Here is a 24,559-nt window from a genome sequence, read left to right as displayed (position 1 = left end):
TTACAGAGTCCATTAGTGTCATGCATTTTTGAATTCCAGCATTTTAAGACTACTGACAAGCACAAAATACAAAAGTTCCTTAAAAAGAGAGAGATAATGATATGAAAATTATAGTATTTCTCATTTAATTATCTTTAAAATACTGAACTTACTTGAGAATGGAGCACATAATCATACAGTGCAGTACAGCAAATAAGATTCTAAATGTTCTCAGTGTAACACAAAGCAGAAAAATCTATACACTGAAATTATCTCAATGTGATAAACATTTTTAAAAGTTGCAATAATTATTAAAAAGCTTTCAATAAAAAGTTTAAACACATTTAAGTTTCAAAAGAATATTTTGTACATTTTGGAAAAATATAACATTTACTTTACATAACTGAAACATAAGTTATAGTCTTTGTAGTTTGTAAGCTTCCATTATTCATACATCTTCTCATACATTTTCTTTTAATATATTCTTTTCTCTGGATCGTAAATCTAATGCAAAAGTATCACTGTTCTGAAGAAAAGCTTGTTTCTGCATTAGCTTCCTGAAAAGTCCATTTGGATTTGCAAGTAGTTCCTCATGTTTTCCACATTCAAGAATTTTACCCTGGCCAAGGACTGCAACAAAATCGGCATTTTGAATAGTAGACAGACGATGAGCAATAATTAGGACTGTCCTCCCTTCCATCAGGCGGTCCAGAGCTTCTTGCACTAGATATTCATTTTCAGCATCCAAAGCACTAGTAAGAAATGGGGTGGGGACATGACAGAGGAGGATATTTGTTATTTTAAGACAGGTTAGTTTTGTCTGCATTAGGCTTATTTTACCAAAATTGCAAACCTTCTCTATTGCTAGTGAAGATGAACTACTGGAACTGCAGGGAAGTTTCGTGAATTTGCTTAGAGTTCACATCCAAGTTATAGGCATTACAATTCCCACATGCAAAAATAAGCACGGAGAAATAACACTAAATCGATTCAGTGGGAAAAAAACAGTTGTACTGCAGAATAATTATATCACTTTTACACTAAGATCTAAATTTAAATTAAAGATACAAAAAAGCTTTAAGGAGAGTTTCAAAATCAAGTTACATATTACAAATTTACCAGCTATCCCTTACACTTTGCATAAACAGCTTTCATCATAGGTCTCCTAATCAAGTCACACATTCTAGAAGGCACATTCTTTTTTTGGGGTAGAGAAAAATAAGGGGGCTAGAGAGTTTGTGCAAGGGCATGCAGAGAAAGAAAGAAGGGGTCCCAAATCTGAATTTTACTGGTACATAATTTCTAAGTTTCTATTTCTTTTCTTTCTTACCTTGTTGCTTCATCTAACAGAAGAATTTTAGGATTCTGAAGAAGAAAGTAAAATTGGTTATAATAATTAAACAAGATATGAATATTTATATCATAAAGAACAGGATTCATATAGCTTAAAATTCCAAGTAAGAGTACTTACTTCATCAAAAGAATTGAAAGCATTACTTTTAAGAAATCTAAATGCTAAGACGACCAATCAGAAACAACACTCTTTCAACTTCAAATTTTCCAATAGAATACTATTCCTAGGTAACTATTTGAAAGATACAAACTAAAGGCATGAGATGATTTTTAATGCATACTTGGCAGCACTGTGGTCAAAAGTTCAGTTTCCTTTCACAGAGGCTCAGCTACACTCTGCTTGCAGTCAGTCTGATATATAAAACTGGTAACAAAAAGTTAACAAAACCCTACCAACAAGCAGTATTTCACCCACAGATAAAATATGTAGTAGTTATGAACTAGTATTTAAGAACTCTTCCCAAATAAGTGATTTTTTTTTTTAAAAACAAACTGCCAGCACTCAAATCCCTTAGAAGAATTCACTTCTGAATTACAGTACATAACCCAAACTTCCCTGATAAAGTTGAGAGTAAAAGCTTTATACTTTATCTGGGAGAGAAGGAACTCTACTGCACCCCCAACTACTCCAGTATATCCACTACTCATTTATTTTTACAGCCTTTTTTTCCTCATGAAATAAAGTCTCTAATCCCATGAACTGTATAAAATGCATGACCTGAAATACAGTCAGCTTTTCAACATTTGTGGTAAAAGAGAACTGGTATAATGAAATTCCTATTAATCTATTAGAACTGGGCATGCTAGGATGGTATGGAGACCTGTGTGGCGTAGCATGAATGTAAACTGAGTTCAGCAAGGATCAAAACTTCCAGTTGAGCATCAGCACCAAACTGCCTCCCTGCAAGCTCCCTGTCCTTCTCATCCTCAGAAGCCTCTCAAATTTGTGCAGCACAGAGCCTGCCCTAAAGCTAGATCTATATCAATCTTTGAAGAAAAAAAGTGTCACAACATTGTGCCTGAAATATTATCTTGTCCCAAATCCAGGCCACTTCCCCTCAAAGCTAAGACAAGGCATCTAAAGTAAACTGCCACCCAGAAAAATTAACCCATGAATTATAGAGATCTGAACACGGAAGCATCATATTCGAGTTTACTAGTACCACATTCTTAAAGCCTTCCTTCATCCTTAAAAAAGTGAGCCATTATACAGTGATTGAACATCAGTCTTGGCAAGAACTATCAAAACACATGACTGAAAGATAGGAAGAAGCACTGAAGTAAGTTGTCTTTAGTTAAGCCGCTCAGCCCTTTCCAATTTCATTAATGGAAAAGATACAATTTTCTTTTTAAAAATATTTTTCTATGTCTACCATTGAAAGATTTCCTCATTTTTAATGCTTCCTGGCTCTGCCCAAAAAGTGGTTAAATAGTTGCTTGGGTGCTGGCTTACCTTGAGCAAAGCTCGAGCAATTGCAATTCGTTGCTTCTGTCCACCTAGGGGAAAAGATCCGTTCATTGAAATAGGAAAACACACGTAAGAAATTTTAACTGAATACTGGGCTCAGCAGAATTAGGCCCATGTACTTTAGGGGGGGAATGGAAATGAAGGGGGTATTCTTTTAACACTTATGGCAGGTTATGACTTGGAGAAAAAAGTGGTAACAAAAAATAATAGAATTTTTACTTCATGTTATAGCATCAAGATTTTTAAAATAAGCAACACAAAGACATACCTGAAAGCAAAATGCCTTTTTCTCCAACTACAGTGTCAAACCCTTTTGGAAAACCTCTGATAAAACTAGCAGCATTAGCTATTTCAGCAACTCTCTGAATCTCCTCTGCAGTCACAGTGGAAGGATCCTCTGCACCATAGGCAATATTTTCAGCAATAGAACAGGAGAAGAGAATTGGTTCCTGAAAAATTCAAACACAGAACTAATATGGTAGATCTGTAATTATATACATGTATTGTCTGTATCTCAAATAACATAAATCCCACTTACAAGAACTCACAATATTCATACAAAGAATATGTAAGCTAGAGTTATATGAATTAAAAACAAATAAAAAAACCCCTTCCATAACATCAACATGAGCAGTGAAAACCAGTTAAAAAGTAAGTTGTTTTTTTAACTGACAAAACAACTCTCAATTCCTAATATTTTTGAAAGAGTTTAGAAAGAGCCATACATTCAAACATTAGAAAACCTTCCTTTTGTACTTTGCTACATATCATCGTCACGGGAGGGATGGAGCACCTCTTCTGTGAGGAAAGGCTGAGAGAGTTGGGGATGTTCAGCCTGGAGAAGGCTCCAGGGAGACCAGATTGTGGCGTCTCAGTACGTAAAGGGGGGGGCTATGAGAAAGATCGGGACAGACTTTTTAGGAGGGCCTGTTGTGATGGGACAAGGGGTGATGGTTTTAAACTAAAGGAGGGTTGGTTTGGTTTAGATATAAGGAAGATACTTTTTACAGTGGGGATGGTAAAACACTGGAATAGGTTGCCCAGAGAGGTGGTTGATGCCCCATCCCTGGAAACATTCAAGGTCAGGCTGGATGGGGCTCTGAGCAACCTGATCCAGTTGAAGGTGTCCCTGCTCAGTGTAGGGGGGTTGGATTAGATGACATTTAGAGGTCCGTTCCAACACAAACTGTTCTATGATTTGCATCAATGATGATTCTTCTCTGAACCTCTACACAGATTTGATGGCATTTTGTGCATTTAATTAATATTAAAGCTTGCAACAAAGAACTGTGAGATAGGACAAGTGATGTACATTGGGAAAACATCTGAAACAAGGCAAGTCTGAATAGAGACATACATAGTATGCATACCAGTATGAATCTCCTACTGGTAGTTCAAATGGAATATATTAAGTCAAAAAGAAATGTGCTAATGTGCAAACGGGAAAATAATATTTGCACAAAAGCTTTTGGTGGCATTATTACATAAAGAAGTTGTTTTGAAATGCAACAAATATCCAGATACCCATATGCTTTTAAACAGAACATCAGCCTAACAGTTAATTGCACTGTGAAGCATCTGGGGAAACAAGAGAATGAACATTTTAATTGGTCAAATAGTTTATTTTTAAGACACCATTGAACATCTCTCTGTACTTCCAGAATTTGGAGGTTGTTTGGGAGGTGGCACTGTAAGAGTACGTGCCAACCGTGCTGTATTTTCATGCTTTCCTCATGGAATTGTGTTTTCTTGGAAATAACACAGAACATAGAAAGTCAGTTTTTTGAAATGGTTGTGTAAAACATGGTTGTATGACTTCCATTCATATGAAAAGCAATTAAGTGTTAAGCTTTGTGTTACTTTCTTCAACAAATTATAGCAAACATCACGATGGTCATACCCATACAATTTATAGCAACATACTTTCCAGTCTCCATGTGCACTTTTCTCCTGAGCTAACATTTTGAATCTCTATGATTATGTAAAAACAGACTACAGAATAATGGGACTAGCTCTAAATATTCTTTTTAGAACAAAGCATGTGCAACAGCAGTTATGGTGAGATGGAGGGATTTCACTGGGAAGCAATATTATACAGTTTTAGAAAGAAGAAAAGTGAAGTAAAGCTAGCTGATCACACAAAATTATTTCATCCACTTGGAATTTTTTATTTCTTCCTTACCTGACTTACTGTTCCAATCTTTGTCCTGAACCACAGTGGATTTAACTGGCGGATATCAAAGCCATCAACGGTGATAGTACCTTAAATTAAGAAACAGTAAAGTGAAGTGTGTTTGACACATTTTGAAAAGAGACAAAGAACAATTGAGAATGATGACCTGTGAGGAATCAAATGCTGTACTGGTGGATCAGCACAACTACAGAGGCACCACCACAGGGAAACCATACACCCCCAGGGGAAACATGGGCCTCAAGCACAGGAAGCCCAACTGTTTAAGGTGTATTTGACATGCAAGGCATTAATTGTCACAAATGAGAGCAACACACAAAACATACCTGAGATGGGATCATACAGCCGCAGCAGAAGGGATACAATAGTTGATTTCCCTGTACCACTTGGGCCAACCAGAGCCATAACAGAGCCAGCTGGAATGGAAAGGCTAAAATCTTTGAAAATTGATGTTTCCGGACGTGTTGGATAGGCAAACTCAACATCTTTGAATTCCAAAGCACCTCTGAATGTGTCGTTGCCTAAAGTGATTCCCTCTATATGACAAAGAATAAAATACAGAAACGTGAACAGAAAAACAACTAGCTCAGCCCTCCTAGAACTTGCTTTACAGACACTTAATAGAAATATCTACCTCCACATTCAATCTATGAGTAGCTGCAAGCCACAATTCAGGACCACAGGGGTTATATTTCAGCTATGAGTGAATCAGTGTGGTACACTACTTGTACCTGAATGCAATTTCAGGTTGCTCACCACCACTGAAGCTGTAGGCTACCTACAGCAAGAGGGAGAATTTGCATCTTGCAATACCTAACAACTAACAACGATAACCTCTCCTAGAATTATCTGAATTTTTAAACATATTATAAACAATTTAAACTTTGTCAATTAGGAGCAATTAAATAAATGGCATTGGTGAAGGCCAAAGTCCTGTTACCATAGAACACAAAAAGATAAACATTGCAAATCACTTATTGCCCTTTCACCAAGCCACAAAACTCACCTGAAACACTCTCCTCTTTGAATAAGAGCAGTTACTTCTCCACTATCTCTTAACTGGGTAGCTTTTAAGCAGAGGCTGTCACTGGAATAAAGTGCTGCTAGGTTTGTTGCACTAACAGCCTTTTTTTAGTTCTATTTTTTCTCTTAAGTGGAAGGTACATTTAATAAATTCAGGACAGCAGTGTATTCAAACGCCAGTCAAAGGCCTGACTCTTAGGCTACAGTTCACTGAAATAAAAATTTCAGTTTGTGAAATACTGTAACAATCCACCATGAATGAACAAGACTGCCAAAGTTAAATGAAACCAGCTTCTTTCTGGAGCACACCATTTGATTGAAACAATTATCTTAAAAGAATATAATTACTAAAAGAAGCTTATAAATAGGTAAGACAAAGACACAATTTCTCCAAGCTCTGTTAAATCCCAGTGATACATATCCATACACAGCAAACTAATTGAACAGTGGTGCTGCAATCCCGAAGGACTGAGTTGCACTGACGAAGTTCCTACCAGTTTTGTGAAAACTGGCAGACTAGAGCAACACCAGAATCATGTTTGCTCATGCTAGAGACATGCAACTCAAACCCTTAATTCTTTTCAGATGCAGCACACAAGTAACCCCCAGCTAACCAGGGCACATGGTAGCACATGCCCATGTTTGGTTAAACAGTAACTGTGGATAGGAACACAGACACCCACCAGCAACAATCAAGATTTCACTAGTTCCACTGTTTCTAGAGCAGATAATTTATTTTGCTTTTTTTTCCCCCAGATTCCCATTTCTTCTCCAAGTTTTCATTTTAATGGTAGTATCATTGAAATGGCAAGGGCAAGAGCATACAATTCCAGATTCCTTCCTTGATTTTAACCTATGGACATACACACTGTAACTCTATTGTTTACACAATGATTTGTAAACCTCCTTTTGGGAAAAGAAATGTATTTGCTAAATCCTGTGCTAGCAGCATAATCCTTATTATTACCACAGTAACAAGTAGTTGCTTATCTTAAGTCTCATTTCCAGTTATTGCACAGTCTATTCCGTGGCCTGACACACTGAAATCTACCGCAATATAGGAAGTCTGCTACCACAACTCTTTCCTCTATATATTACTGTAGAAATATCTAAAAGCCATATACTTGCTTCCTGTTTGGATTCTAGATGCAGGAAAAAGAGACATTATAATTTGTTGCTGAGATATTTGTTGTCACCAGCGACAGCCGGTGTTCTGTGAAAACAAGACATTGCCCCACGAAGTAAGGGAGAAATGTGGGTAGTACTACTGTGAGGAAGGAGGTGCATAACATTCCAAAAGGAACACCTGCTGTAGCTGCACATCCACACTCTCCCAGGAAGCAGGATTCCCGTATCAGCCTTCCTCCTTTCCTTCCTTTTATTCCCCAATCATGCCTTCATTCCTATGGCAGAAGAACTTGAAAATTCAGTTTGGCAGATGTCGCTGAAACACCTCAAACTGTCTGTGTTTGCAATTTAGGTTTCAAATCAACACGTTTCACTAAGGATCTGTTTTCACTGGATCAGTATGAAACGTTTAAGCTTGAAATACTCTTAATGAAAACCACCTGGTTTCGAAAGCTTCTCTTTTCAGATTGGTCATTTCTTAGCCATTAGAGATGAGCACAGTAAGCCTTTCAGTGGAAATATGAGACACGGCCATCTCAGACCTCCTCCCTCCTCTCTTTTTGCTTCCTTCCAGTCTTTTCACTCTAAAGCTGATCCAAGAGGAAGTGGTGATGACATCAAAAAATATTCCAAAAAGATAGAAATCAGGACGTCCCCAATCACATAATTTTCAAAATAATAAGTTTAAAATCATATTCTGAATTAACTAAAGAAAAATTAATTAATTCAAAAGTAATTAAGCTAAATTTTTAACTTCTAAAATTTTTGATTAAAGGAAACTTTCATCATCTGTTTCATACTTACCAAAAGTCAGAAGAGTTACCCTTGTATCTAGTTTCTTTCAAAAGAATGTAAGTTGGTACCAACTTTAAGTATTATGCACCCCCTTCTGAAGTACTCCTGACCCATAAGAGAAAACTCAACCTATGAAGAGTAACAAACCAAGAACCCACCATCAAATGGAAGTTGGGGCTTCCTTTCAATAAGTTCCCAAAGACGTCCACCAGCACCTAGTCCTTTCATTAGCTCAGAATAAAAGGAACTTAGACCTAAACAAAAAACAGTACAGTATTATGCATCCATATGGAATGGAAGACATAGGAGAGATAAAATTATCATTATACTTTTCATCAGCAGCATTAAAGGATCAGATGTGTAGGGGATCTTTTATTCCAACAGACTGTCAAACATTGATTTAAATCTTATCTAGTCTCATTTGAGAGCTACCAATAACCCTCATTCACCATTCTTATTTATATCTGTAAAACAAATAATTCTGAAGAAAATGTTAATACACTTAGCATCATGTGTATGCTCTTTTTCAGTCATCTGTCAGGAGGAACAGCATCCAGCTTTGGGAAATAGCTTTGCATCCAACCAGCCATATGTTCCAAATCATGCAGTAGAATGGAGCATTCTGAATGCCCTTCTTTGTCAGACAGGTTTATGCTACTACAGGGGAGCCTCGCTGAGTCAGCCACAGAGGAGAGACGGCATGAAACTGCAGGCTGAACTGGCACTTGAGAAGCTATGTGGAGAATGGACAATGGAAAAAAAAAGTCTCCCACGTCAGTATGCTTCAAACATTACTGGAGAAAGCAAAAGCTAAGGACAAGGCCTGCATATAGTACTGGGTCCCAGCTCTTAGCAGCTGTGTGAATCATCTTGGGGGTAGCTTGGGTGAAGGGCTTTCCAGCTGAAATAAACACAGAAAACTGACGTAGAACTAAAAATGGAGAAAGGTATAAATATAAAACATCCTATTTCTTTATTTTTTGTCTGTCTCTCAAAACAAAAAGGCACCAATTTCAAAATCTCTGAATTACAACAGAATAAACATGCTTAGACCTTAGAATGCTTAGAGTGTTGAGATCGATTTCAGCAGGGCAAAAAACCCAGAGTATATTAGAACGGGTTTACTGGTTTATGCTTGCAGAGCAACAAGTCCAGCTCAAGGTCACAAGTCCATAAGTGTAGGCAGGGCACTTCATCATGCTGCTGCTGAAGACTATCTGAAAGCTTGCAACACAAGGCACTAGCCATGGTGACAAGTTGTCTGCTTGGGAAAAAGAGCCAAAGCATCTACGTCCCAGAACAGCAGAAAAGGCATAAGCATCACAGGGTGCCTTGAAACTCAAGCACTGAGGTTTGCAAATTCACAACCACTCATGGAGTTGCATGAACTCCTATATGTATTAATGGTGACATATACTGAGCAGACTTAGCACTTGGAAGATTTATATGCCTTGTAGGCATCAAGAAAGGCAGGCCTTTTGTGGCAAGACACCTGTGCTTCAGAGTCCCCATAAGAATGAGCTCTGTGCAGATCTACATTCTCCATAATCTTTAGTAGAATTTATAAAGATGTTTTTATAGGAAATAAAAGTTAATTCAATGACATTTTTAGCAGTGCTTCTAACCTGCATTTATTTAACATTAATTTGTTCCATGTTTTTAAAGTGTTGGGTATCTGTCCATTTACCAAACTTGGATGGGATGAGCTAAGCAGAGAAGAAATGGTTTGGGTAGCTGGAATGGGTGCCACTGGAATTTTTATATACAAGAAAGCAGGTTTTGTACATTTTGCCCTCAGGTGCATCTATGATATCAGGCTTAGTCTTAGAAAAGAAGAATACAGGCAAGCTCCATCGCCCTCCCTGTCTATCAGAAGTGACAGGCTCATTTTAAAGAAGAACACTCCAATAATTTTTGCCTGTATGCAGCCATGAAGACAGCTTTGTCAAAAAGATGAACAGCTTGTTTCTGGGCCAGTAGATTACAGAGTGTGAGCTTCAAGGAGGTGTCAGTCAGTAAGGAAAACCAGAAGGTTAGCACCAGAGTGCAGTGTTCTGCTGGCACTTTGTTTACTCTTCCAGTTCGGGACACTGTATACTGAATTACAGCTAAATTTTATGTGCCTTTCTAAATAAAGTATGTTTAACGCAGACCCACATATTTTGTAAAAAATATAATACAAGTATTATTTCTTTATACAATATGTCATTTATCTTAATTCAGAGCTAAACAAAATTAAAGTAATATGTATCTGTCACATGCACACATTGAAAAAAATAATCTCTGTATTCTTTTTGGAAAACAGAAGGTTTACATTAAGATTAAGTGAAAAAATATTATTTTCATTAACTCTTCAGAAAAAAGAAAGCATGATTTCCTGGGAAGATCATGTGGAAGAGACCTCTTAAGAAAGCCAGATCTTTTAAGAGCTTCTTCCCTTCTGCCCCCATACTGACTGTAATGCTTTGAAGTGAAGAAAATCTAATTTCCCATTCCATACCTCCAATGCTTACTCCAACCCAGAAAGCATACATTAGGAAAGATGAGAGTTCACCAACTGTCATGTAGGCATTGCCCATTAGTAATCCTCCTTTGTATAAGACTGAGAGGACAATTAAATTTCCAGAAAGACCAGTCTAAGGAAAAAGAGAAAAAGGCATATTTTGTCACATACATTTTAAATTTCATTCTCTAAAACGTTGTTTCAGAATTTTCCTTCTAATAAAAAGAACTCTCATACTATAGGTATCTAGGCTTTTGGAGGACTGAGTTAAATTCAACAATTCTAAAGCAAACCCAGCCAACAGCCAGCCAGACATCCATTGGCACTGCACTGTGCTATCCAACAAGTGGTTAAAAAGCAAGCAACTCTGTTTTTTAATTCCCAAGATGGAAAGGAATGTCAGACATTATTCTGAACCACCAGTAAAGAAGAAGAGTTGATTGTCTGCACTTATGTTACAGTTTTGAAATACAATTAAGCAATTAAGTTACAGAAAAAAGCAGTCCAACCCTCCCTGTCCTCCCTCCCACACCTGCACGGTCCTGAGCTTTCTATGCATTGAAGCTCATCTCATCAGGGAGTCAAACCTGTAAAGTAGGTGGGGGAAGGTTTCCACAGGTTTACTTCCTTGAATAGGAGGTGTAGCCTCAGATAAGTAGTCCCTACTAAGGGTATGGGGCAGAAATAGATGCTTAAAGTAACTTTATCATACCACTGTATCTTGAGATGCAGTTTCACAGCAATTTAGACTGATTTAAGTCCAGTCTTCCCACAGTTTTATTCAGGTTCAAATTATTTTCAACCATTTATTTGCAGATTTTGAAGTATCCTCATGAATTTTAAAATAATTGGCACTTGGCATAACATGGTTGGCTTACTTTAATTAAAATATACTTACTGCTCCAAAGAATCCTGCCCGAACTAGTGCCTCTTTTTTAGCCAGTTGTAGCACATAATCAACTTTATTTGTATACTTCTCCATTTCAGCCACTTCTTGCCCAAAAGCTCGAACTGTTCTTATGTTTCCAATACGCTCTTCAGCCAACTACATTAAAGCAAAGAACAAAACAAATACACAGAGACACACAATTTGAAATGTTCAAACTACAGAACATATCAAAGTTAAATCAATATCACTACACTAATCTCCATATCTTGGGATACTATGGAAAAATTTCTCATGCCTTCTTCTCCACACGCCACTCCCCTTTTTTTGCAATTCTATTAGGTTAAAAGTAAACTGTGTGCCCAGGCAGTTTAAAAAGAACTGCAGGATTGTCTTAAATGCCAGCAGAGGCAGAAAAATATAAAAGCAGGGTTAAAAAATTTCCCTATGGGAGAAATTACTATTCACAATAATTCGCAATAATGACGTGGCGAGGGGAAAAATAAAGAATATTAATATTCTATTCTATACTAAAGCATGTAAAACAGCCTACAGTTATTTCTTAAAACAATTCCACTCATTTGATCAAAGCAACGCTGGGAATTAATTTAGCCCATCTACTAATGTCTCATTTCAACTCAGTATTCTATTTTAACTTCTAAACAGCAAAGTAGTAATTCTAAAATACCTCTATTGTAATCAATTAGACTATGTTGTGACACTCGGATGGTCTTAAAAAACCAAGGCCCCTTTTTGCATGTAAAACTATGATATAAAAAAAAATAATTCTTCTTCTTCCATCACCCATTCAACCTCAGAATTTGAATTGCTCATTGCTTGTCCCACACATGGTTTACAAAGGCATGAGCTTCCTTTCAACACCGTATGAGGAAGACAAACAGAAGACAAACAATTTGACTTCTGCACAGTCAAACTGCAGAAGTCCTACAAAGGACCTTCCAAGTCCATATCAGTTGACAACTGTGGCTATTTTAACTAGATCTTTCCTAATTATATTTCTATGCTTTTTCATGATGGATGCTCACCCTCAGCCTTTGAGGAAAAGGTCACTATCACTACTGTTCTCTGGTAGTGCTTCGGAATATTTCAGTGTGGTAAGCAAACACAATGAAGGGCCCTCTACAGCAGCCTCTTCAGAAATAACAGATTCCTCTACTTTCCTCCCAGATATCTGAGTATGTGCTGAGATGCCCAGAAAAATTTAAGAAATGTCAAGCCTCATAAACATTAAAGAGATGACAATAAGGTCATACGTCAGGGATGCACTCCAGAGAAGGATTTGCTAGCAAAGCAAGCATGCATCTAGGATGCTTCTGATGGCTTTAAACTCATAACTGTAATCCAATAAAAGTGTTTCTCAAACTCAGATACCAAATTACACAGAACTCAATAGGCTTAATAGAGCATTTTTTTATGCTCTCACAAAGCTAAAGCCTACTCTCCTCACCCTTTCCTACATTTCCAATTACCAAGGCCTAGTACCTTCATATGATATTGTTATGGACAATGGAAGGGTGGTTGTTTTTGAGATCTACGAATAAGTGTTACTGATATTTATCTTTCATTTTCAGGTGCAAAACTACAGGCTCAGCACGGCTTAGGGCAATGAACAGTGCAATTAGCTTCAGAAGATCTATAACTTCAGAGATATTAACCTAAATATACTAGAGCAACTTTGAAGTTAACTAGAAAGCATCTGTTAAAAGATTACCTGTGTTGCTTCTGCAAGAGAATCTTGGGTCACTTTTGTAAGTTTTCGCAAGTATCTTCCATAAATCACAGCCAGGACAGCCAAGGGTGGCACAACACTCAGAACAAATGCAGCAAGGCTAGGAGACACAAAAAACTAGAAGAAAAAGGTATGTGTCAGGGGTTAGTAATCAGATTAAAAATAATCACTGGAGTACTGAAGTGCAACTTCCCTTGCTAGAGTTTTCTAAAACTAGTAGGATTGTAATTTAGTGCTACCATGGTTTCATTTGTTTTATTTTTTCCAGGCAAAACATCCATTCCTCCACAGCATTTGGGAAGTATCCCATGGTTAGAACAAAGGATTATAAGCAAAGTGGTCTGGATTTCATTTCTAGCTCTCTCACTGGTCCACTGTGTGGTCTTAGTCAAGTTTCTTAACTTGCCAGTAAACAGGCCTACCAGGAAATCTCTTGCTTATGCTGAAGGACATAAGCTAATATACAGTTTATAAAGTGCTTTCACAACTTTTAAATAGATTGTGTAATACAGAAAGTTTGAGTAGAGAAATATCATACACTACTTCTGTGTAACTGAGGAACAGATGGAGTCAGCAGTACTCCCTAGCACCCACAAATGGATGGGATGTGATGATAAATTGTGGAACAATGTATTTAATTTACTGCTGCAAACCTTATCAGTTGTAACAATCATCATTAAAGCTCCTAAAGAGTTCTCTTCATATGATCTACTCAAATTAGATCTAACATGTTTTAATTTCATCTTGCTTTCTGTACTGAAAACAAAAATCTCCAGAAAAATTCAAAATTGACATAATTGATGGGCTTTATAATTATTTCATAATAATGTCTTCTTTCTGGGCAAGCTTTTATAGTCCACCTCTTAGCACTATATCATTGCAGTATTTCAGAGCAGAATGTCTTATAGAAAGTTATTTCGTTTAACCTTAGACTCTCTTTGCTTATACAAATACAGAAAGCCATCGTTCTTATCAGTGACAAAATACTAAGGCTTTAAAGTTTCATAGTGGAAACTCTTAACAGTTTCTAATAATGTCAATTTTGGAAGCTTATTTTTACAAGGAGACTTTTTGTTATCTGTTTTTAAATCCAAGTAGACAGCAGAAACTACTCCACCTTCATTAAAGATAATTGCAACCAATGCATCTTTTCTCAGATAAGCATAAAAATACTAATGCCACAAAGAACATCAAGAGAAGTCAGATTTTTATGTGAACCAACTGACCACCAAGGAATGCACTAATGCACTTCACTGCAGCCTTCCTTAGCACACTTCCTTCATAAATATATTCCTTACTGACAGACTAAGGCAAAAAGTCTAATACTTGTAAAAATCCTCAGCACTGATTTGATATGCAGTGCTGCCTTTGCTCACCTAGGCTTTAACTAGAATCAACCAACTTTAATGACTTTTTCATCAGGCCCTTCACACCTTATTTTACTTATAACCATAGGTATGTCATCACTGATTTTAATATCTCCAGTAAAAATGCAATTAAGCTATTTGCCTACTACACTTTGCTTGATAACTTTGGGCATCAACAGTAGTTAATTTCAGTCCTTCATCCTCCAAATTCTGCTTGTGAGTAAACATCAACTGGCTACAGGCACATCATCTACTGCAATAATCTATGCATCTATTCTAGATAATCAGTGAAATACACCCATGTCCAAGAACACACAACTGTTCCAGGACTGACTCACACTCATACGTTACCAAACAGCACTGAAACCAATGTGCAACCACAAGAAGTGTCAAGCAGGGAACAGACCACCATACCATCATTGCAACCCCAACAGATGCTTGTGCTCCTGCTCTGAGCCCATCTGAAAGGTTTTCGGTCACTGAACGGCCCAAGAGGGCTGTATCTGAAGATAAGCGGTTTATCAGCTCTCCTGTTCTGGTCTTGTCAAAGAAAGCCGTTTCTTGCTTCAGAATAGAGGAGAACATGGTTGCTCTCAAACGTTTCACAATTCTTTGTCCTGTCAGAAACAGAAGTCAGTCAAGCATATCACACAAGACTTTACACAGACAATATAAACAATAACAATATAAAAATCACAGGATTACACAGGAATGAACAAGTCACATTACAGGGTTTTAATATACTAGAAAACAGTAATCCTTAAGATGTCACGTAACAGTAACTAAAAATGAAAAATTATTCCAGCATACTTATCCTTACACTATTAGTTTACTTTTCATCTGGTAAGAAAAAGCTACTGATTCCAATAGGACCTCTCAGCCAGTGCCAAGAATTTATTTAAGTTCATTGGATATCATGACTCTGTAAAAGACATAATGACTCTCAGTACTACTTTTTGCTTCTGTTTTTACCTGCAGTCTGCATGAGGTAGACACGAGTAGCATTAGCAGCACCACCACATAAAAAGATTCCACTCAGCAAGGCACACAGGCTGGTCAGGCTGTCAGTGAAATCCTCACTGGGATTTGTATAAATAATGTCAATAACTTTGCCCATGAAGAAAGGGGCTGACATGGTTATGACACTGGAAACTGCCAGAAAGCCAACAGCAGCTGCAAATCAACAAGGAAAAGGAAAATTATTCTGAATTTGCAAGATCATTAATAGTACAAATGAAATAATTTCTCACTTCAAATTTCTATTAAGCTTGTGAGTGCCAATTGAAATAACCACTAATCTTTTAGGCCTAGTTCTGAATGAGGTGTTTTAAGTCACTGTATAAATTAATTTAGGCAAGGTACATTTTAAGAGCCTGAAAGCCTCTGTATACAATCACAGTCCTGGAATCACTTTTCTTGTCTAACCTTCCACATCACCATCCAACAAGGTTAACCTTTCATAGATGTCATCCTTAAAGAGCATTAACAGTTGCCAAATTCTCACAAACAAGCCTTCAAATCCTGTTTGGTTTGGGTTTTATTATTCATGTTTGTTACTCTAGGAAAGCTTTCAGTTGTCTGTTTCTGAGATAACAATGGACTGAAGTAAAGATCTGACTTGAGCATCATATAAACCATGCAATTTTATTGAGAAAAAAAAAAGAACAAAAACCCATTTAATTTCTCTTGACTGGCAACATTCATTTTGTTTTACTCTTTACTACTGTTGGTCTAAAAGAAAAATAGTATAAGCTTTCATTAGAAGTACATTTGCTGATGAGCAGAGCTCTTGAATTCTAGTTGCAGCATCATCCATGGAACAACCTGTGTAACTGAAGGTGTATCACAGAGAATGAAAATCACACTGGACCAAGACTTGGCCTTTTGAACTTTAATCTGCAATGAAATTTCTTGAGCCAAGAATGCAGTTTAATTCTAAAAAGGCAAGCCAAGCTTGGAAGGCTGAGAGCTAGGAAAAACCCACATTTGAATTGAAAACTGAACAAACTTGATATGAAAACCACTAAACCACAAAAAACAATTACATTTATACACATAATTTTCCAACAGCCAACCCCACACTTAAAGCAACCATTCAAACTACTAGCAGATAATGCCTTTGAAGGCAAAAACACACTGTGCTGAAAGTCCTGAAGCTGCCTGAATTTAGGTCTGTTCTACTAAGCTTCTTGTATCACCTTCTACGATGAAGACAGCAGCCAGCCTCTCAGCAGCACACTGCTGTAAGCAATATTTCTAACACCTGACACGGATGGTTTGATGCCTCTTACCACCTCCACAACACAAGTGGAAAGCTTTGTTTCAGTTTTTACTTGAAGTGTAAATACAGCTGTGCATTTATAAGGGAGAATTCAGGGTACAAAAAATGCATACCTTTCATCACCTCAAGCAAACATTTCTCTGCACTTTCACTGCAGTGCCCCAGAGCTCCACACACTGCCCAAACAAGCTTTATCCCTGCTATTGCATCTACCCTGCAGCCTGTGGTTCTTATTCAAGATTTATTAAGAACACAGGCCAGCAAGCACTCAGGCCAGCAAGCATATGAAAGATACAGGACTAGGATCTTTAACTTGAAGCTATAGAAACTGTAAGAAGTCATAGTAGAAAGTGAAAAACTTCCTGCTGCAAACTTATGTGATCCATGCCATAGGCACATCTCATAAGCATATTATTTGCTAGCTAAAACTTCATGAGTGACCTTATGAACAGGCTGGCTGGTGTATTCAAGCTGTGAAACAGCAGGGAAAAATCCAACAAAAGCCAGGTCATTTCCTGTCAGGAAAAGCTGGTCGCTCTGCAAGGCAGCTGGAGATGAACAAAAGCATTGATTATAAACACAGTGTTGCATGGCAGCTCAGTCTCCATTAACCCAGGCAGTTTCTCAGTTACGGATGGAACAGGACATATGAACTGCAGATATAAATATTCACAGAGGGAAGAGGACTGTAAGGCTAAAACCCCCATATGCTTCTGTGTAATGGTACAGCCTTCCTGGCTTGGATTTACCTTCAGCTCTTATTCATTCAAACTAGCATGGGTTTCACTGTAATTACTTCCAACAGCCTTAACTGAATGAAAAGCAAATGCTAGTACAAACTGAAGACTACTGAAAAACTTCAGCAATACACCTGTATTTATTAATTTAATTAGAAATCACATGCAAAATAATATTCCCTAATTAAAACTTGCATTGATTATACCAGCAGAACAACTAGAAAATTGCACAGATGTCAAGTGGTTGCTTTTGTTTGTTTGTTTTAAAATGTTGCCTAATTCAAGAAATAGGAATGAGCAAACACATTTTATCTCCCCATTCAAAGAAGAGCTGTCATTGTGATAACTGGCTAAAGGGAGGAGTACAAGGTGTTCAGTGACCAGATATGGAGACACTTCAGTGACGCTGAAGTTTGTTACTGACAGAAAAAAAGGCCAGAGTAAACTTTATAGTATTAGTTTCCCATAGCTTATTCTGTTACCCAGAAAATTGCGTCAAACAAAATAGTGTATTTTGGAAGTTTTATTTTTTACAGTAAATCTCTTTTTGTAGGCTATGAGATGGCAATAAAGAAAATGTGAGGCAGATCTGTGGAACTTATGAAACCAGGACATCGAAGTGGCAACAGAAGCAACGACAAGGCAAGCTGGCTGCAGCGGCTGAGCAGCCGTCTTAGAAATGTTAGGCAAACACTTTGCTTGTCTACTTCCACAGAAATCTAGATTGCAGCAAAACCCGACAACTTTACCACTGTTAAGATCAATATGCTCTCTGGTAAGGCTAACGTGGACTTGCTTCTTGACAGCAGATCTGTAACTTCATTCAAAGACAAGGAATTGGTCACCAACTGATAAACCAGGATGTTTACAAGCAATAACTAGGCAGAGCTATCAGAAACTTCTCTTCAGAATACGCACTAAGTGACATAAACCATTTCTACATGCAAGAATACCAACAGGAGAGTGAATGTTTCTAATTTTGCTTCTTACCAGAGCACCCTGCTCACAAAGCCAAAAAAATTGCTTGCAAGCCTGTTGGGGGATGGGCTGTTTTAAAGACAAATACATAAAGATTTGACCTCAGATGAATTAAGATCATTCAAGCCAATCAGGGATGAAAAACAGAAAAATGAGGTAATGATACTTGGCAGTGCACAGTAACCCAGCAACAGGGCACAGTAGCTAGTTTTTACTCTTCAGTAAGCTATGAATGTTACTCCTGAAATCTTTTAAGTATTGTATTAGTTTTATTTAAAGAGCAGTGCTGGCAGGTCAGAAACAAGCTTTGGATCTGGGAGAAGTGTCCTTCTACCAGGAGCCATGAATATCTATCCTTTACCAGTTATCTGTGCAGTTTTATTTAATACATGGGGATTTTTTTAGCTTAACACTGACTGGCTTTCCACAAGGGCATTTGGAGTGATAAATAAAATCTACCACATTATCAGGTGCATAAACAAAGATCAGGTTCTTCAGTTCTTCTTTTATGGGAAAAAGATGCACTGGTAAATTTTGTATTTATTGGTCAAGTGAAGTCCATTTCCTTTTAGTGAATCCTGGTCCAATGAATTTGTACCGCTTTTTTTACTGTGCATTTCACATTAAAGCATTTAACTGGTTCATTTTTATCTCATGTAGAAGATAGTCTTTATGTCAGATCAATCTAGCTCTTATTCCTTCTATCTTCACAATTCACACAAATAATGTAGCAAAAACATTTCCCAAATAAATTAATCTCTAAGCACCTAACTGATTACATTGGTCAGGAGCTACTGTTTCTGCAATGTCTTACCTAAGTAGCTTCATTAATGGTTCACCACCAGTTTAAAATAAGAAACTGTTAACGAACAGCCAGAGAAAAGCACACTTTCTGTGATGAAGCTACAAGGCTGTTTGGACATTTTGAGAGTTTCATACCAAACACTGACAAAATATGATGAAAAACAAGGGTGGGAAACAACCACAAAAAAACCATGCAGCCTACATTTTTTGGCACATTGCACATGAGAAGACAATCAGTAAGTTAACCCTGCATATACATAAATAGGAATTTTAAAACCACAAGAACTGGCCTCAGAAAAATCAAGTGATGGTTATTTTAAGACAAGCAGAACCACTTTACACTAATACTGTAACAAAAAACAGTGGCCAGGTAAATTTTGGCCAGAAATTTCCCAGCTACTGGGTGACAGCACAGAAATAGTAAGATTTAGAAGACTAGGGTTCAACTGAGGTCCCAAAGAGATGGGCATTCTAGTGCCTGTAAGCCTCCCTTCTGCTCCCACTAGCTTCCTTGCCGTTATGCACATTACAGAATTCATTCGACTCACTGTCAAGGATGGACCAGGTTTTTCAGAAAGATGCCACTTGCCTGACTTCTAATTAATTTTTAAATGGTGTCGGAGGGAAACCATACCCTTAACAGTGTGTGAGTAGCCTCCTAATGTTCAAATTCATGCTACAATGCTTGGAAGAGCAACAGTTTCAACATGAAGCCATTAAGTGTTACTACAAAATAAACGCATATTTTCTCTCCAATTTAATTTCCTAAAATAACCGAAGTTTTCCAAGATACTCCTACTCAAGTATTGATCTAAGAAACGTCAGCTTGTACAAATAACCAAAAGCATGATTTTCTAGTAGCTCTGCTCACAGATGATGTGTTCAACATTTCACTCTGCATCCTGTACAAAAACATTCGAGTTGCTCACTACCCCAATCAACCCCAATCAAATGAATTACTAAAATAGTTTCTGAACTACATTACAAGGAATACACCTAAAAAAATCATGTAGTCTTAAGTACAACTTTTTTTTTTTTTAAATTGACTTTTCCAAGAATTGTTTTCAAGGACATTTATTCCTTGAATCTACAACAATCCAGTATTTCTCAATGAAGGACAAGACAATGCAACACCTGGTATAATTTTAAAGTACAGAAGAATCCAATTTATGAATAAGGTGGTGTTCTTCTGATTTAATGGCAAATTTTAATCCATAGGAAAGCAGCTATTACAAATTTGCCCAAAATTTATTACCAAATAAAACTTATGAAATACCATTTCTTGAACATCTCTAGAGAATATCTGTGTACAAAACAAACCTTCCTGCTCAGTGTATACGAATTTTTATACAGGGAAGGGCACACTTTGCTATGGGATTAAAAATTTTAGAGTTTCTTATGCTTACTTAAAATTCAATAGAGCTATTGTTTCCTTTGAGTGTGGTTTGGATAAAATGCAACAGAGATTCTCACAGGGAGAAACAAGGAGGCAGGAGGAAATAAAGGGGATCATTTTGAAAAGGCATTTTTGTGGTCTCACACACACAGCAGGATTTAATAATTTCAACAATGGCCCTGTCCTCTTCCCCAGGAACTGAATTTAACTGAAGATGCAGGTTTACCTGATTGCTCCACATCGGCCAAAGAATTCCTGCAATTTCTTCTCTCCTTTGATAAACCCAGGAGTTATTACAGGATTTACAAACTCCTAATTCCACTACACAAAACTGTGGTTACTGACAGGGTGAATTCCCACCATAGTGTTTAGTCCTCTTTTTGCCACTTTTAACTAGGAACAACAAAATTTAACACACATGTCCCATTTAAAATATATTCACAGCTCTACCCTGCTCTAGAAGTAACTGGATATGGAACACATTACTGATATTTATTTTCCTCTTATTTTTTTTTAACTGTATGACATTTGTTACATTCATTTTCATTCCTAAGAGCCTCCAGAGGGTCAGAAGCTCCTTCTGCGAGGAGAGCATTGCAAGAGGTGTTGAGTGCCAGCGCACTGGAACTCCGGGCCAGAGCACACCACTTCTTCCTGAGCCAGGGGATGGTGAAGAGGCTCTGCACGGAGCAAGATGCAACTATCTTCTTTGGTGCCAGTCACAACAGGAGCAGGTCACCTTTGTCTCTGTACCTGCACCTCATCAGCTGACACCATTTCCCCACCTCACCATGACGGGTGAAACCAGTCTTGCTCAAATCCCTTATAAATCTCCCTCTGCTTCCACTGTCTTCCACTGTCCTCACTGCCACTACTTTACCTTCTATGACCGTGAATTTCAATGCACAACTGAAAGGAGCAGACTATGTCCTGCCATGTAGAATTACAGAAAAGACACACAGCACTCCAAGGTGGTAATGCTACACCCCTGTGTTACCGACCACTGGTTCTATAAACTGCAAAAAATCTGGAAGAGCTCAACCTTCCTGTAGAACAAAACAGCACTTGTAAGCCTCTGAAGAGATCACACAGCATTTGCTTACTGGTTATGGGTACTTAAAGAGGAAATAAAATGTTTTATCCTTGGTTCATTTTTTCATACAGTGAAACCATTAACCTTCCTCTTTCTTTCAATGCAGGAAAAACAGAGATATTGAGCTTTTAAGGACTACTTTCTCAGTACAAAGCTGCAACAGGAAAAAAATGCAGCATACTTTAACATATATTAGATAAAATGGGGTAGATGCAATTTCCCTACAACCACCTACAATGCATTCTGTCCATATTTGTTATTCCTGCACTCTACAATGACCCGAAGTATTTTCCTTGTTTGCTTTTCCATCCTCCCACTTAATTACAACTTAACAACAAAAGTCTTCTTTAAAGTAGGGCATCAGTAAATAAGAATTTTACATAAATTCCCTCCTCTCCCAGAACCAAGACCAACAGAACATTGAAAAGCAGTTGTCACATTTGCATATTTTTTCCATCCACATGACTCGATAGCATGATGTTGTTGTGTTGGTTTTGTTTAAACTTTAATTCATGCCATTTTCTTATCTCAAAAGACAAAGCTGCATGTAGCTGATTTTTAGGAACTGTGATTGTTGATTTACTTTGATAAAACCATCAGCAGACTGTACAGATTAAAGCCTCTTCGCTGTATTTCAAAACATAATTACAAACAAGTATACTGTACCCTGCCTGTGACAAACAAGCTGACAGCAAGTGCCCAGTTAAGGGAACTAAATTAAATTCTCAGTTAGGAGCCTTGGGTCCTAAAAGCCATCCTTCAAATAACTGATTTATTTACTTGATTAAATCTAAATGAGAAAACCACAGAACATCATTGCAAAATCAGCAGGTAGTCTAAAATTTATAAAAATTCATTTGGATCCAAATTATTTTGGCTATGTAGTACCAACATGTAATGAAACTCTGTAAATATCCCCTGTGAATAAACCTTGTGCAAAGTATTTTGCATCTCACAAACCATCTCTTTATATAAGTCTATCTCACCTCTCTTCTCTCAAACACCTTTACCCATTCCATAGGAACTACCCAAGTTTCTGCAAAGGACTACAGGCCTCACACAGCCACGATAGTGCACATGCTGTCCACCAAAAAAGATTACTTAAAAAAACCAAACCACATAATAATTTAATATTGTTTCCTTACTATCAGCTATTATCCTATCAACCCCACAAGAAGCAATGTTAAGAAAAGTTTGTTTCTACTGTTTGTTCATAATATCTGTGCTAAGGGTGCAATTTACACAACCACGGTGTTTGACTTCACCATATAGTCACTAAAAATAGATAGCTTTCAGAATACCTTACAAAAGCTTTAAACAAAAAAATTATTGGGAAACAGAATTTTAATTTTTTATTTTTTTTTTTTTTTTTAAGTTTCGGATTCCTATTTTTACTTGATTCCAGAGAGTGTTGGGCCCGAATTTATTGCAGGCTGATTGTGAAGCCAATGCTGAACACGCACAGAAGCATTAAACAAACAGAACCGAGTTCTGTAACTTCCAAAAGTTTTTACCTTCCCTTCAAAAACCAACAGATTAAGAGACGGCAAGGGGAGAAGGGGGGAGAAGGCATGTCTTCAGCTTTTCACAGGTACGGAACGCTCGCTCGGAGGTTCCACGCTGTGCTCGGATGCTGCCGGCGGCGCCGGTTCGCGAGGGAAACACGACCTTCCCTTCGCCCCGGCGGCGGCCGCTCGGGGGGCGCACCCCGCCGCGCTCCCCGGCCGCGGCAGCCCCTCCTGGCGGGGCGCCCGCCGCCCCCTCCCGCTCGGACCAAGCCCCGGGGCGGCCCCCGGTACCTGTCAGTCTCCAGCGCTCGGGGTGCGCCAGGGCCAGCAGCCTCCGAGCCTCGAAGCGCGGCGGGGGGCCCGGAGCCTTCCCCGGCGGCTTGGTGCCCGCCGCGGTGCTCAGCGAGCGCGCTGGGACGGGCAGGAGGAGGCGGCGGCAGGACGGGGAGCCCAGCGGCAGCAGCAGCGGCGGCGGGAGCGCCCCGCACCTGCCGAGCGGCCGCGGCGGGACGCGGAGCGCGGCGGCCCCGGCGGCCGCCCGAGCCCAGGGGGGCGGCGCCGCCCGCCGCAGCAGCGGCAGCAGCCAGGGCAGGCGCGGCGCGTAGCCCGCCATGCGGCCGGCGCGACACCGGAGCTGCTGCTGCCGCCGGTCCCCGCAGCCCGGGTCTGCGGCGGGAGGAGGAGGAGGAGGCGCCTGCGAGCCACCGCCGCCGCCCATGGGCCGGCGGCCGGGCACCCGCGGCCGCCCGGGCCCGGCCCGGCCTGCGGCACGCTGATAAGGCTGCGGCTGCCGGCCTCCTCCCGGCCTCCCCGGCCAGCGCCCTCTGCCGCCGCCCGGCCTGGGGAAGGGAACGGGGCCTGCTGAAATGGCGCCCGAGGAGACTGAGAGGGGATCTCATTAATGCATATAAATATCTCAAAGGCGGGTGCCAAGAGGATGGTGCCAGGCTCTTTTCGGTGGTGCCCAGCGACAGGGCGAGGAGCAGTGGCCATAAACTAAAACACAAGAAGTTCCACCTCAACATAAGGAAGAACTTTACATTGAGGGTGGCGGAGCACTGGAACAGGCTGCCCAGGGAGGTCGTGGAGTCGCCTTGTCTGGAGGGAGAGGGAGCCCACCTGGACGCGTTTCTGTGTCACCTGCTCTGGGTAACCCTGCCTTGGCAGGGGGCTTGGACTAAGATGATCTCCAGCGGTCCCATTTAACCCTAACAAGTCTGTGATTCTGTGAGCCTGGCCTGCTCAGCGTCGGCAGACTCCCGCGTCGGGCGGGACCGGGGCCTGAGGCAGCCGGGATAAAGAAGGAGGGACTCCGCCCC

At 39.2% G+C, this 24,559-nt stretch overlaps 1 protein-coding gene across 1 annotated transcript; it reads right to left on the bottom strand.

The window, feature by feature from the left end:
- ABCB10 (ATP binding cassette subfamily B member 10) lies at nucleotides 1–23,853 on the bottom strand. Its single transcript, XM_017817464.1, has 13 exons — nucleotides 23,532–23,853; nucleotides 15,416–15,616; nucleotides 14,858–15,060; nucleotides 13,059–13,193; nucleotides 11,339–11,485; nucleotides 10,438–10,573; nucleotides 8,096–8,191; nucleotides 5,318–5,527; nucleotides 4,983–5,062; nucleotides 3,069–3,249; nucleotides 2,786–2,829; nucleotides 1,310–1,344; nucleotides 1–731 (listed from the first exon to the last, which is right to left on the bottom strand). The coding sequence occupies exons 1-13, from the start codon at nucleotides 23,851–23,853 to the stop codon at nucleotides 440–442; spliced, it is 2,082 nt and encodes a 693-aa protein (XP_017672953.1). The 3' UTR covers nucleotides 1–439.
- Nucleotides 23,854–24,559: the final 706 nt, after the last annotated feature.

The sequence above is a fragment of the Lepidothrix coronata genome, unplaced genomic scaffold (genome assembly GCF_001604755.1).
Source record: "Lepidothrix coronata isolate B3197 unplaced genomic scaffold, Lepidothrix_coronata-1.0 Scaffold61, whole genome shotgun sequence".
Taxonomy (NCBI): Eukaryota; Metazoa; Chordata; class Aves; order Passeriformes; family Pipridae; genus Lepidothrix; species Lepidothrix coronata.
The sequence above is the reverse complement of the archived record's forward strand: the minus strand, read 5'-3'. Positions and strand labels throughout refer to the sequence as shown.

Coding starts and splice junctions, on each gene's coding strand:
- ABCB10 (XM_017817464.1), bottom strand. CDS start 23,853: ATGGCGGGCTACGCGCCGCGCCTGCCCTGGCTGCTGCCGCTGCTGCGG. Junction 2,830..3,068: donor AAAAGGCATTTTGCTTTCAG/GTATGTCTTTGT, acceptor CTTTTCCCCTAG/GTGGACAGAAGCAACGAATT. Junction 732..1,309: donor CTGTTAGATGAAGCAACAAG/GTAAGAAAGAAA, acceptor ATTTCTTACTAG/TGCTTTGGATGCTGAAAATG.